Source organism: Camelus bactrianus, chromosome 27 (genome assembly GCF_048773025.1).
Source record: "Camelus bactrianus isolate YW-2024 breed Bactrian camel chromosome 27, ASM4877302v1, whole genome shotgun sequence".
Lineage (NCBI taxonomy): Eukaryota > Metazoa > Chordata > Mammalia > Artiodactyla > Camelidae > Camelus > Camelus bactrianus.
In genome coordinates this window covers 33,235,630-33,248,553 of record NC_133565.1, presented here as the reverse complement: position 1 = coordinate 33,248,553, position 12,924 = coordinate 33,235,630, and the positions used below count along the sequence as shown (strand labels likewise).

Below are 12,924 nucleotides of genomic sequence, written 5' to 3'. Positions count from 1 at the left end.
CAAGTATTTACGCATTAATTCGTTTCATGCCCACAACACCCTGCATCACCATCCCTGTTTCACAGACGAAGGAGGTAAAACACAGTGAGGGTAGGTACCTTGCCCAGAATCTTTCAGCTACTCACCGGGCAGAGCTGGGGTTTGGAACTCAGGGTTCCTGACTCCAGGGACCCTGTTGTCACCCCCACGCCACCCAACCTCTCTGCTGAAGCAGAGGGGGAGTCTTTAGTCGACTCCTGGAGCTTGCATGCAGGACTCCTACAAGAACGGGTGTCCACAGGCTGTAATGATTAGGAAGCAAAGATCCAGGCCACTGTGTCACTCACATTGAGAGGACACCGGGAGCGGGGAAGGCCAGGGAGTCCCAGAGGGCTTCCTGGAGAAGAGGGAGAGGCCAGGCTGGGAAGGACCACAGGCTGGGGCTCCTGACACAGGGAGCACACTGGCTCTGAGCTTCCGGGCCAGCCAGCCTGCCCCACACTCCCTTCGGGCACATCTGGTCGTGGGGCCCAAGGGCTGGTGACAGTGCCATCTATGCTTCCCACCCTGGGGTACCATTTGTGCACAATGCCTCCCTACCGAGTGTGTGGCGTGGCTCCCCCAACAAAGGCTCTCCGAGCTGATTCCCACCTGTGATTGCTGCAGTCAATGTAGCAGCAACATTTACAGCCCCGAGATAATAATCTTCTCAGCAGAAGAAATACTCTCTCACTGAACTTTTTGATGGCTTAGGATCTCAGGGACACTAATTCCAGATACCTGTGGGATGTGCTGGGATGCAAAAGGTCCAAGCTCCCACCTCACCTCAGACAGCCTGGCCTGGCACGACCTTGAGGGCTCGCAGGCGGGAAACCCCTCACTACCCCCTGCCCTGCCCCTGCCCAGCTCCCAGTGCCCAGCCTGGGGCCTGCACGCAGCGGGTGCTGCAGAAGGCAGTGGCACATGTGTGCACCACTGAAAAGGTTCAGAGCCAGGGGAGCTGGGCCAGAAGCTTAGGGAAATGAAGGTTACAGGAGAGACCAGCCAGATGGGCCCCACACAGCTCCCTGCCCAGAGGTTTCCTCCCACCGAACGAAACCTCAAGAAGGGGGTCAGGACAGGGAGTCTCTGCACTCGGGCGGCCTGCTGGGGAGCCCCGACCTGGCGGGGGCAGGAAGTCAGACAGGCAAGGCATCCACATCCACTCCTACCCCCGACCTCAGCCTCTGGGGCCTGAGCCCACACAAAGGCCTCAGCGGCGGCCAGCAAGACAGTGTGGCCGCCCGGGCAGGCAGGGCAGCTGAGGAGAGAGTCCTGGTGTCCTCTGGGTGTGGGACGGCCTGCCTGTCTCTGCCTGGGAGACAGCTTTTCACGCTTTGTCCACCCTTTGCTCAGATTTATGGACAATGGAGTCCGAGGTGGAGGAGCAGCAGGCTGGGCACCCTCCTGCTGACTCAGCCTGCCCCTCCCCCTCCCAGGAAAACCACATCTGAGGAAGCGAAGAACCAGAGCTCCAAGGCGGTCACATCTGTGCCCTCAGAGCCCACCAGAGCCCCCATCTGGGGGGACAAGGTCGAAGTGGAGATCCAGGCTGAGGATTCGGGGCATGAAGGTGAGGGGGTGCAGATGGGGCTGGCATGCATGGGTGGGGTGCAGGGCGGAGCCAGGCACCCTCTCGACACAGCTGGGAGCCACCTGAGAGCCTCCTTGGGCTCAGTTAAAAGCACTTTCAAAGAAAATATTGCAATGCCGTCACGCCTCATCTCCCCAGCCTGCTCAAAAAATGGTTGTTCCACATAAACGAATTTTCCAGACAATGAAAGCTTATCGCTTTTATGGCCGTTGTTATTATTTTCATGGTTGTTATTACCACCGTCTCCCACGGAAACGGCACATCATAGCTTTCTGGCACATCCCCACACATTGCTCATTGGATCACCCCTTCCAGGAGGAACAATGCTACTCCCACTGCTTAAATGAGAAAACTGAGGCTCGGGGAACTTAAACCACAGGCTCAAACTCAAGTGATCTGTAAGTGGAGGACCTAGGGTCAGCAATCCACGCTCTCATTCCTTAGCCCCTGAGCCCTAGCTGCTTCCCTGGAACGGCTTCTTATCCTGCCTAGTCCCCCCGGGCACAGCCCACTGTCAGACGGCAGTGTCTCCGTGCTTCCGAGGTGGGGGCCACTCTCATAGGAACTGCCTTACAGCTCTTACTCCTCCACCCATGAAAAGCCTTTCCAGTCATCCTGTTTCGGCAAATTCTGACACTGAAGGCAATTTAAGAGCAGAAAGCCAGCTGATAAAGATAGTGGAAGGGGAGAGACCGAAGGGTGAAGAGGAGCATCAGTAAAAGGAGAGGCTAGTTCTAGGTCAAGCCCAAGGATTCATTTCTTCCCCCTGTAAAAGGATAGGTGGAGCTGTTGAGAAACTATGAAAGAGGAGGAGAAATTGACCTCGGACTTCATGCAAATGCACACGTGCGCCTGTGTGTGCATGTCTTCGTGAATACCTGCGTGCTGGTTCATGTACGTGTGTGAACATTGTGTGTGTGAGTACATGCTTGTGACTGCCTATAGGCATACATGTTTGTGTGTGCATGTGTGTGTGCGTGTGTGTGTGTGCGCATGTATGCGCGCGTGTGTGTGCAGGCACATGTCTTGCTGCAACACTGTGTTATGTGCGCATCCAGATTAATCTGGAAGCTGGTGTGTGCCTGGCGATGCATGAATGTGTGTGTGTGTATACATTTATGTGGCTGACAGGAAGTTAGGGATTGTGGTAAGTGGACCCGGGCTGTGATCCTGCCCTGGGTTCTACACATCTGGAGTGATTACAGGAAAGGGTGTGATGAGTCAGTGGCCTTGGGGCCCATCTGTGCAGCAGAGAGGGGAGCAGGACTCACTGCAGGCGGGACAGGAGGGTGGGGAGGCCTCATGGGTAGGCAGGGAATATTGGCAGGTGCCTCTTTGCAGATTGAAGTAGCTGGATGCTGGTTGGAACCTGGTTGGAACCGGTTGCTGTGGTGATGTCTGCGGTGGGGGTGGGGAGATGAGGACCAGGCCAAGAGGTGGGGGAAGGGCGGGAGGTAGCTCAAGGATGTGTTAATGAAAAGCAAAGGGGAGTTTTGGGTCCTGTGTCAGGGCCAAAGCAGGCTGGCGGCAGAAATGGTTCGTTGGCCACACAAAGGGAGCTGTGGGAGGCCGGAGGGGCACAGTGCCCAGAGAAGAAGCTGATGAAGCGTGTTTGTAGCAAGGAGACAGGAACAGGGAGGGATAGCTGTCCACTCCCCCAGTTACAGCTCATCTGCTGGAGCCCACACAGGGCTCCAGAGATTGCGGTAGGGGAGAAATGCAGGGCACTCACCTCTTGCATTTCCCCTCAGCAAATTCCAACTGGATTTGGGGACTCAGGGCCCTTGGGTAGTGGCCATGAGGGACTGCAGCCTCCACAGCTACTGCTGTAGCTTTGGCTGGAAGCACTGGCATCCCCCAGCTGAGTGTTTTCAGTGTGCTCAGGGCTGGGTGAGTGAATGAAGCACTACAGATGGTTAATGAGAAGGAAAATGGTGACAGCTACGAGGAGCATTTGTTTAGAATTCTATAGGTTGAAAAGCATATTCCCCTCCCTACAGCAACTATTAGGAGATGGACAGAGTTTTTCTTCTTTCAAGTATTAACATTTTGCAGAACTGGAACATGATGCTCAGAGAGGTTAAGTGACTGGCTAAAGATCACAAAGCAAGTTGGTGTGTTGGTACTAGAAACCAGGTCTTCTCAGATTTCAAGTCTCTTGCCTTCCTCTAGTTTCTTCAAGGCAGCCTCAAGTCCTTCTGGTGCCCATTTTCCTCTTTGAGCATAAATCCCATATGGCCAGTACTTGAGGGACTTTGGCAAGTGTCTTTCCCTCTCTATGCATCCAGGGTAGCTGAGGAGGTGGGGGGAAGGGAAGGAGGAAAGGAAGAGTAATCAGCAAAGACTCAGATTCCTCCTCCAACCCCTCATCCAAATGACCCACCCAGCTCCGAGCGACCCAGCAGCACTGTGCTCCCAGTGAGCCTGCAGAGCCGGCAGCTGTCCCTGGTGCTGAAATGTCCTTGTCTTAAGAAGGGAGGCAGAGGGCAAGGGGCTACCCAAGAGTTTCCCTCAGGTACACCCGTCTGCCCTATCCTCCCTTTCCCATTCTTCTCTAGAGCACTCTTTTATCTCCTTCCCCTCTCCATCTCCCTCATTCTTCCTTCCTCTCTCCTCCATCCAGGTCTTCATTTCCTCCTTCCCAATCTCCTCATCTTCCTCAAATCCTAAACTTCCAGAGCGGGAAGATGCCTTCAGGGTCGCTAAATCCAGCCTTTCCCATCAGCCATTTACTAGCTGTGTGATGTTTATCAAGTTACTATAACCTCTCTGAGCTCCATTGCCCACATTTACAAAACAGAGATAGTCATTCCTACCTGGGCTTTGGTGGGGATTTGCTGGAATAATGGCTCCAGAGAGCCCTTCCCCATGCCTGGTACACAGTAGCTGCTCATAAAGTAGGACCACCATGATTATTTTCAGGTCATTGGTGTTATCCTCAGAGTATATCCCAGAATTCATGTATTTTATGACAAAATGTAGTCTCTCTGGAAGGAGTTTCCTAAGTGGTGCATTATTCTTAGTGTCCAGACTGGTTTTTAATTACTTGGAGTTGACTTTTATTGATGTTTGCATAGAAAGATTTCTTGAGCAGATCACTTTTCCTTACTGAGACTCAGTTTCCCCCCTACAACGTATGGCAGATAAGCCCTCCCCTTCCTGCCTGAGGAGGTAGTGAGAGGGTCTGTGGCCACGAGAAAGGGTACTGTTCCTGCTTATGTGTGTGTCTCTGTGTCTTTGTGTGTGTTTGTTGCTAAGGGGGCTGGGCTCAGTTCTGTGTTTTTTTGCATCTTTGTGTCCTAACAGCACCTAGCATGGAGCCTTGTCCTATGCAGGGGCTCAGACAGTGCTTGTGAAGTTGTGTGCATGTATGTGTTCCACACATGTGCGTGCATGTTGATTCTTCAATGTGGGTCCTGCTCCCTTGCTCTCAGCAATGTCTCTCACCTCTCACTGTCTAACCTCACTGGTGGGACTGGAGGGACAGTGGTCAGCTAAGGCCTGTCTTGACCCAGTGTTCATTTTCTCTCTCTCTAGATGTGATCCTCAAAGTGGTAGATAATAAAAAGAAAGAGGAGCTGTTGTCCTACCAAATCCCCATCAAGTACTTGCGTGTCTTCCACCCCTACCATTTTGAGCTGGTGACAGTGAGTCAGAGCCCTGGGCTCCGGGCCTATGGGGGCCTGGGACAAGTAGGGGCGAGTGGGTGGGACCACCTTGATGTCCCCCGCTGTTCCCTCAGAGCAACCCTGGGCATTCCATCCCTTTTCCCTCCTTCTATGTGCATTCCAGACCCCTGTGGTTGTTTAGAGTAAAGAACGATGTGAAGTTAGTTTGTGTGGGTTCCTAACCCAGGTCTGCTGCTTGCTAACTGTGTATCCAAAGGAAGCCACTTAATCCCCCAGGCCTCCATTCCTCATCAGCAATATTGAGACAATATCCCTCCTAGCATGGCCATTTGGAGGGTCAAGTGCAATGATAGGCATAAAGCACCTAGCAAGATGCCTGGCACATAGTAGGTGCTCATTTCAGAAGAGTTCCCCTCCTCCCTCCCTCTCCCAGGCCCTGGCACTGACTTTCTTTCCAAGTAACTCCTCAACCGTGGCCTCAGGGACCTTTACCTTCCCTAGGCTCTGAGAAAAGCCCCAAGCCCAGGGCCTCAGGATGAGGCACCAGCGGCAGGCAGGGAAGTGAAGGCCCAGAGAGCTTAGTGACTCACCTGGGAGACCCAGCACTTCAGCTGTAATTCTGGGAGCATCAGCCAGACCTCCTGGCTCTCTGTCCACTTACAACCCAGACCTTGTTATCACATCTTTACAAAGAGAACAGACAGGCAGTGGTCCTTGTGAGGGTGATGAAATACTCAAATAGAAAAGGGAAGATTTATTATATTGATCTCCTTGGAAGGGCTCGCAGGGACCATGAGCTTTAATTATCAGTTCAGAGCCCCAGCGGAGCAATGCCAAATGATTGTCTGCAGAGGGCTGGATTTATGGCTGGGGTCTGCCCCTTAGTCACTCTCCTCCTTGTGTGTCTTCTTCCTCGACCCTGCTCCAGCCCACAGAGTCTGAGAAAGCTGATGAAGCCACTGGCAAGACCCAGCTCTACGCAACAGTCATTCGGAAGGGCAGCTTCATCCCCCGCTACATTGGCCACAACCACACAGCTCTGGAGGTGCTGGGGCTGGGACCCTCAGGGGCGGGATGGGGTGGGAAGTGTGGCAGGAGATGTGGACTGGGGGCAGGCAGGCCAACACACGCAGGCTTTGGCTATCATGGTAAGAATTATGGAATACATTCCAAGAACAGTCGGGGTGGGCAGGGGAGTAACAATACCCAATTCATTTTTGAGAAGGCAGCTTTTGCCACTGTGTATCAGATTACCTGGGAAGGGAATGGACTTGGGGCAAGCGTAGAAGCAGAGGCCGGTAAGGGTCAGAGAAGTAAAAGGAACCATAGGAGTCACTGCTGGGGTGGGTGGGGCCGGGGTGAGGGCTGGGAGGAGACTGAGTCCATTGGTGGACAGATGTGAGGACCAGGAGCCAGGTCAGGAGCTGCTGGGATGGCAGTGAAGGTATGTGGGGACAGAATCAATGTCTTCTCCTGCTGCCTGTCCAATTTCTGGCCCAGGGCCCCAAGGAGGGCAGCCCTGAGCTTCTGTTCAAGAACCAAGTGAGGCAAAAGCAGGCGAGAGCAGGTGCAGAAGTGTGGATGCAGGGATGATCTCGTGTTGGGGAAAAAGATGGCGGGGGTTGGCCGTGTCCCTGAGAAGACCCAAGGCCACCTGGCCTCACCTGCTTCCTCTCTTCCCCAGGTCTTTCTCCGGGGTGTCAACGAGCCCCTGGTCAACAACCGTGGCCCCTTGGTGGTCATTGCCCGAGTGGTTCCCAACTACAAGGAGTTTCAGTGAGTGGAGCTCAGGCGGGTGTGGGTAGCGGGTGGGGGTGGAGGACAGGGAAGCAGGGATAGAAACCTTCCCTCCCTACAAGGCACTTCAGACTTCCCTACTAGGACTGAGGTCCCAGGAAGCTGCCATAGCTCTGGAAAGGGGCAGCTCAGACCCTTCCCAAGAGTAGATTGAAGGGCTGGCCAGCATGTAGAGGAGAGGGGGTCCTCAGCCTTTCCAAACCTGCTTCCCCATCTCATGACCGCCACATGCACAGGACCCCCTCCCACTCTAGTTCAGGGCCAAGGCACCATCTGATGTTTGTCCCTAAAGGAGGCAGCCTTAGGATCACCTCAGAACTTCATGACCTTTAGCTCTGCCTGGGAGTCTGCTCCCTCACCCTCCTGGAGGTCTCCCTGGCCCTGGCCCCAGCTCATCCCCTTCCTCCCTGACCTCATTTGGGGTTTGGTGGATTCACAGTCCTCAGGAGAGGATGCAGGCTGTATGCCACCCAATGCAGGGAGTTCTGCAGTGAACATGTGCCCTCTGTTGACAGTACCATCTCCTGGTGGTCAGCTGTCTGCCTCTGTCACTTCCACTGTCTCTGATGGCCCGAGAGGGCTCCCTAGCTCATCTGTACCACCTGTTGAATTCTGATGACCTGTAACCCCTCCTAGCTGGTTGGGGAAATGAAGACGGCAGACACACCCCCAGCCCTCCTTTGAGCTCATGCCTGCATGCACACACACACCCGCCCCACACCCTGAATCCTGCCTCTGCAGCCTCCATGCTCCCCAAGCCTAAACCAGGATTCCCACCATGGGAGTGGATCATTGTGTTAAGTTCTCCAAAGATGAAGCAGGGATGCAAAGCCCATTTTAAAACTATGACAGCTTGGGAGGGTGTAGCTCAGTGGTAAAGCACATGTACAAGGTCCTGGGTTCAATCCCCAGTACCTCCATTAAGAAATAAATAAATAAACCTAATTACTTCCCCTCAACATAAAAAAAAAAAATTAAAGGAAAAGATAGGACAGCTGAGGCACTCAGGTGTGGCCAAGGCCACAGTGAGTCATGGGGAAGGGAACCTGGGAGCTGCAGCCCATCTCCCAACCAAGATGAGTTTTCTCAATGAAGGACCAGGGTCCTCCACCTGTCCAGGTGTCCAGACCTGACTAAGTGAGCCACTGCAGCCTTCCTCTCTCACATCAATCCAAAGCCCACGCGGGAGCCCTTGGCCGCCAGGCTTGGGCACAACGCCAGCAGTGCTGGGCCCCCATTGCAACCCTGTGCTGACCCCTGTCTCCTTGCCTCCTCAGAGTCAACTGGGTAAAGCAGGACCCGGCCTCCCTGGGGCTGCCCATCACCCCACTCTCCTTCCCTAGCCCGTCTGTGATGAACTTCAATGTTCCTCGGGTCAGCCAGAATGGGTTCCCTCAGGTATGCGCTTCCCTCCTTCGCCCTCTCACTGGCTCATACCTCTAGTAACTCACCCACTGTTCACTCACTCACTCACTCACTCACTCACTCACTCAGCCAGCCAATCAGCCGTTCACCTGACTATTGAGAAAGAGTGGGCTGAATCCCACCCTGTACCCGGGGCCAAGCCTTGTCTGTGCTGTGGAGAGAGAAGCTACCCTCAGAGAGCTCTCGGTCTGGTGAAGACAGGAGTCACACAGAGAAAAGGTTAACTATCAACACAAGATAATGTATAATGAATAATAAACCAGAGGGATGGTCAGAGTCGTGAAAATCAGAGGAGAGAAAGCACAAAAGGACAAATATTGTATGATTCCACTTAACATGTGGTACATAGAGTAGGCAGATTCATAGAGACAGAAAGTAGAATGGTAGTTGCCAGGGACTGGAGGTGAGGAGAGAATGGGGAGTTAGTATTATTTAATGGGTACGGAGTTTCTGTTTGGGATAATGAAAAGTTCTGGAAATAGATGGTAGTGATGGCTACACAACATTGTGAATGTACTTAATGCCAATAAATTATACACTTAAAAATGGCTAAAATGATAAAAAAATTTTATGTATATTTTACTACAATAAAATAATTTTTTTTAATCAGAGGTGACAGGGATGGGAAACCTGGATGATTAGGGCAGCCATCCAGACACAGGACTCTTGAGTTTTCAATAGGGGAGGGTTGGTGCAGGGCGATTGAGAACAAGAGCACAGGCATGGAGATGGGGGTGCACGGGACGTGAGACGTGTCAGGGTTGGGGAAGAGGGTGTGGGTTGAGTTATGTTGGGGAAGGGTATGCAGAGCGTGGCTGGGTCCAGGGAAATGGCCTCACTGATCTCTCCCCATAGTCTACACTTCAACGGGAGCTTGCCCCACAGGATGGTCCCAACATTCCTAGGGGTCTTGAAGAAGGCAGGAGTGCCTGGGAAGTTCCTTCTGTTGTTTGCCAGCCAGTGTTCATGTCTGGCATGGCAAATATAGAATGAGGTACCCCTTCAGAGCCCCAGCCTTCATTTAAAGGGAAAGACGTTTGAAGAAGGCCTAGACACGAACAAGAGTGATGGTGGTGAAGAGGGGTGGGACAAAGGGGGACTCTGGGGACAGAGGCTTCAAACCCAAACCAATCCTCGGCCTGATTTCCCCAGAGCCATCTCACACATGGCCCTGCATTTGCCTGGAAAATTATGAACCAATCAGCAGGCTGTCCCGAGGGGAAGGAGACGCTGGCTGATTTAATGAGTGAGTTCCCTCCCAACCCGGGGGCCTCTCTGGCTGCCTTTGCTGCCTAACTAGTCTGGGTAGGGGAGGTGCCCCCAGTGCCTACTGCATGTGCGGGACTCAAGGCTAGAGGTCCCAGGATGGCAGGACACTTGTTGAAGGTCACCCAACACCCTGGGAATCAGGCCAGGTTGAGAACTGGGCCAGAGGTAACCAGGTGCCAGCAGCGAGAGGACACGGACAGGCATCTGTGGCACAGTGGGGGGATGGGAGGAGTAAGCAGAGCCCTACCTGGAAGGGGCACCAGTCTGCAGCTCACACAGACCCCCGCCCTGTCCCCTCTCTGAGCATCAGTCCCCTCATCTCAGTTGAGGGGATGGGCGTTGGACTTAGGCAATTTCTAGGACTTGCCTCTCTGACATCTTGGGGTACTGTGATGTCCCACCAATTGCCCACCATGCCAAAACACCATGGGCAAGGATTTGAGTGCCTGACAGACCTGGATCTGACCCCTCTTCTGTGACTTATTGGCTGTATGACCTTTGGCAAGTATCTTAATTTCTCCAATTCCTGACTCCTACCTTATCAGGCTGTTAGGAGAACTTACTGGGATAACCTGTGCAAAACATCCAAGACCAGAGTGGAAGCTACATGGATTCAGACCCTTTCAGAGCTGCCCCTCCCCCAGTGCCATTGTCCCCTCTGAGGCCAGCCTCTCCATGCTCTTGTTACATTTGGCTACAAGCAATAAACCCCAACTCACATCCACTTAAACTTAAGGCTATTTACTGTTGCTCATCACAAGCGGACCCCATGTAGGATGCTGCCAGAATTGGTTGATTCATGGGCTCAGCAGCATCCTCAAGGACTCAGGATCTTTCCAGCACCCCTGGATTGCTATCTTCAGCTGACTAACAGCTCATGGGGACAAAATGTTCCCTGCATCCCGTCCAGACATGACCAAGACCAGAGGGAAAAAGAACCTCCCCTTTCCACAACTGATTTTTATGAAGAACTGGAAACCCTCCCTCCAGTGGCCCCTCAGCAGACCGCCCCCTCCATCTTATTGGCTGGAGTTGGGTCACATCCACTCTCTCAGCCAATCACTGAGAAGGGATGTGGCATATCACCCTGCCAGTAGCAAGTGCAAACAGGTGTAGAGAACAGTCACCTGGACCAAAGCAGATTCCTGGCCAGGAGGAAGGGAGGGGAGTGGTTGAGGGTAGATGGCCCTTTGTATCTGTTTAACTCCTCTTGGAGCCAGGTGATGATGGCGAAACCTGAGCTCTGATGACTTAAGGGACAGCTGGGCCGCTGGGCTTGACCTGGCCCAGCCTGTGGGACCCAACATAGGGTGTCTGTATGTCCTATCCCCGTGGGAGACGATGCCCTCCAGAGGGGGGCAAGTTCTAACTTAAGCTCTCCCCATGTGCCCTGCTGCACCCCAAGGCCACTAGCATGGAGAAGCCTCCAGTCAGTATTTGTTCAGCTCAGTTTAATTGAACTTTTACCTTCACAGCAAAATAGCCACTGTCTTCTTCAACCCTCACATCAGCCTTTCAAAGAATGGAGCCTAAGATGTTTTCTCACTGGGCAATGACAAAACCAGGTCCCAGAGAGAGAAATGGACTTGCTGAAGGTCACACAGCAAAGAAGAGGCAGACCTGGGCCCAGAGCCAAGGTGTTCTAGCCACCCAGCATCATCTGGCCCTGCAGCTACTCTTCCCAGGATGGCCACCACTGCGTCCGGACTGCGTCCGGGCAGAGCAGGCAGCTGCAGCTGTGGGTGTGGGTGTGGTGGGCCCCTGGGAAATGAGAGGAGGGAACAGAGGCCCCTTTAATGAAGGCCCTGTCCCCAGGGAAGGCAGGTCTACCTCAGTGGCTGGGGGTTAATGGCTTTGCTGAAGATCACAGCTGAAGGTTAATCACATTCCTTAATTCTACAGCCTGCCAGGGCTCTCCCATTAGCATCTGTGGGGAATGGCTTCCCCACTCACCGTGCCCCTCCCCACCCCAACCCCCACATGCCACCGGCACCTTCACCAGGTTCCTGGCATCAGACTCTGAAGGTGGCTTAACCTTGATTTCTGGCCTCACCCCACCCACACATGAGAGAGGGTGACCCTCCTTCTCCAGTTCTAGGTCTGAAGGGACCTTTCCTGGGGGACTCATCTGGGAAGCCATTCAGGGAAGGAGCTGTCCTTCCTCAGCAGGCAGACACCACTTCTTGCTTTATAGGCTCCATTTAGACACATTAATAGGCCCTCGAGAGGACAGCTAGCTTCCATTAAACACCCCTTTTCCTGGGTGGGAGCAAGTGGTGGGGCAGAGGGGGCCGTCACAGCTCCGCCCTGGTGTTTGGCAGATGGTCTAGGCCATGCGAATGCCCCTTAGGGACTCAGGAGAGTGAGGTGGCTGTGGGATGGGCATGGCTTGGGGATAAATCCTGTAAGGCCACTCCCAGGCACCACAGAACCCAGAGCAGCTTCTCTGGCCTGGCCTGGTGGCCAAATGGCCGTCCCTGAGCTGCCACCAGTGCCTGCTCTCAGGAACACTCTCATCATTCCAGTCCCTGTCCCTGTGTTCAGGGCCCCTGGCCCCAGGCCCCAAAGTGACTGCAGTTCGTCTCCCCAGGGGCAGAGGCAGACACAGCTGAGCCTCAGACTGGGCCTGGGAGACCAGGAGCAGACACATTAGTGTGGCAGGCGTCAGGGCCCCACGGCTGGGGGAGCGGACCCACACTGATACTTTGCGCTCCTGCATCAATAACTTCTGGAGCCGGCGGTGCATTTGTGCTGACCTTTTCGAGTGATGACTGATTCCCGCAGGGGAGCAGGAGGTGGGAGTGGCTGCTACTGCTGCTGACAGCCCCTGGCTGGGGGCAGAGGCAAGCAGCCACTTGGAGAGTCTGCGCCAGTGACCCTTACCCCTCCCTGTGTTGGGGCCATGCAGGGCTGCCTGCTGGGTGTGACAGGCTGACGCCGCTGCGTCCCATCCCTCACTTGCCACCTTCCAGCTTCACAGACGCTGGGCCTCCTCCCCCTGGGGTCCCTCCTCATTCCAGGTGTCCACACATGCCAGGCTCCATGCCACCTCCACATGTTTAGTTAGGCTGTTTTCCCACCCAGAGTAACATCCTCCCTCCCTTCAGCCTGCCAGATCTTCCCTCAGAGGCTTCCTCTGGTCCTGTTTCCTTCAAGATGACTTTCTGATCACCCGTGGGAAAGTCTGGAATG

General features: G+C 54.0%; 1 protein-coding gene across 3 annotated transcripts in view; it reads left to right on the top strand.

The window, feature by feature from the left end:
- The window catches only part of CCDC33 (coiled-coil domain containing 33), a 107,307-nt gene that overhangs the window by 37,605 nt on the left and 56,778 nt on the right, over positions 1 to 12,924 (top strand). For all 3 annotated transcript variants that reach the window (XM_074354059.1, XM_074354058.1, XM_074354057.1), the window contains exons 4-8: positions 1,458 to 1,591; positions 5,150 to 5,259; positions 6,170 to 6,286; positions 6,926 to 7,017; positions 8,316 to 8,436. In XM_074354059.1, the coding sequence (XP_074210160.1) occupies positions 1,458 to 1,591; positions 5,150 to 5,259; positions 6,170 to 6,286; positions 6,926 to 7,017; positions 8,316 to 8,436 (574 nt within the window). The remainder of the gene's footprint in view (positions 1 to 1,457; positions 1,592 to 5,149; positions 5,260 to 6,169; positions 6,287 to 6,925; positions 7,018 to 8,315; positions 8,437 to 12,924) is intronic.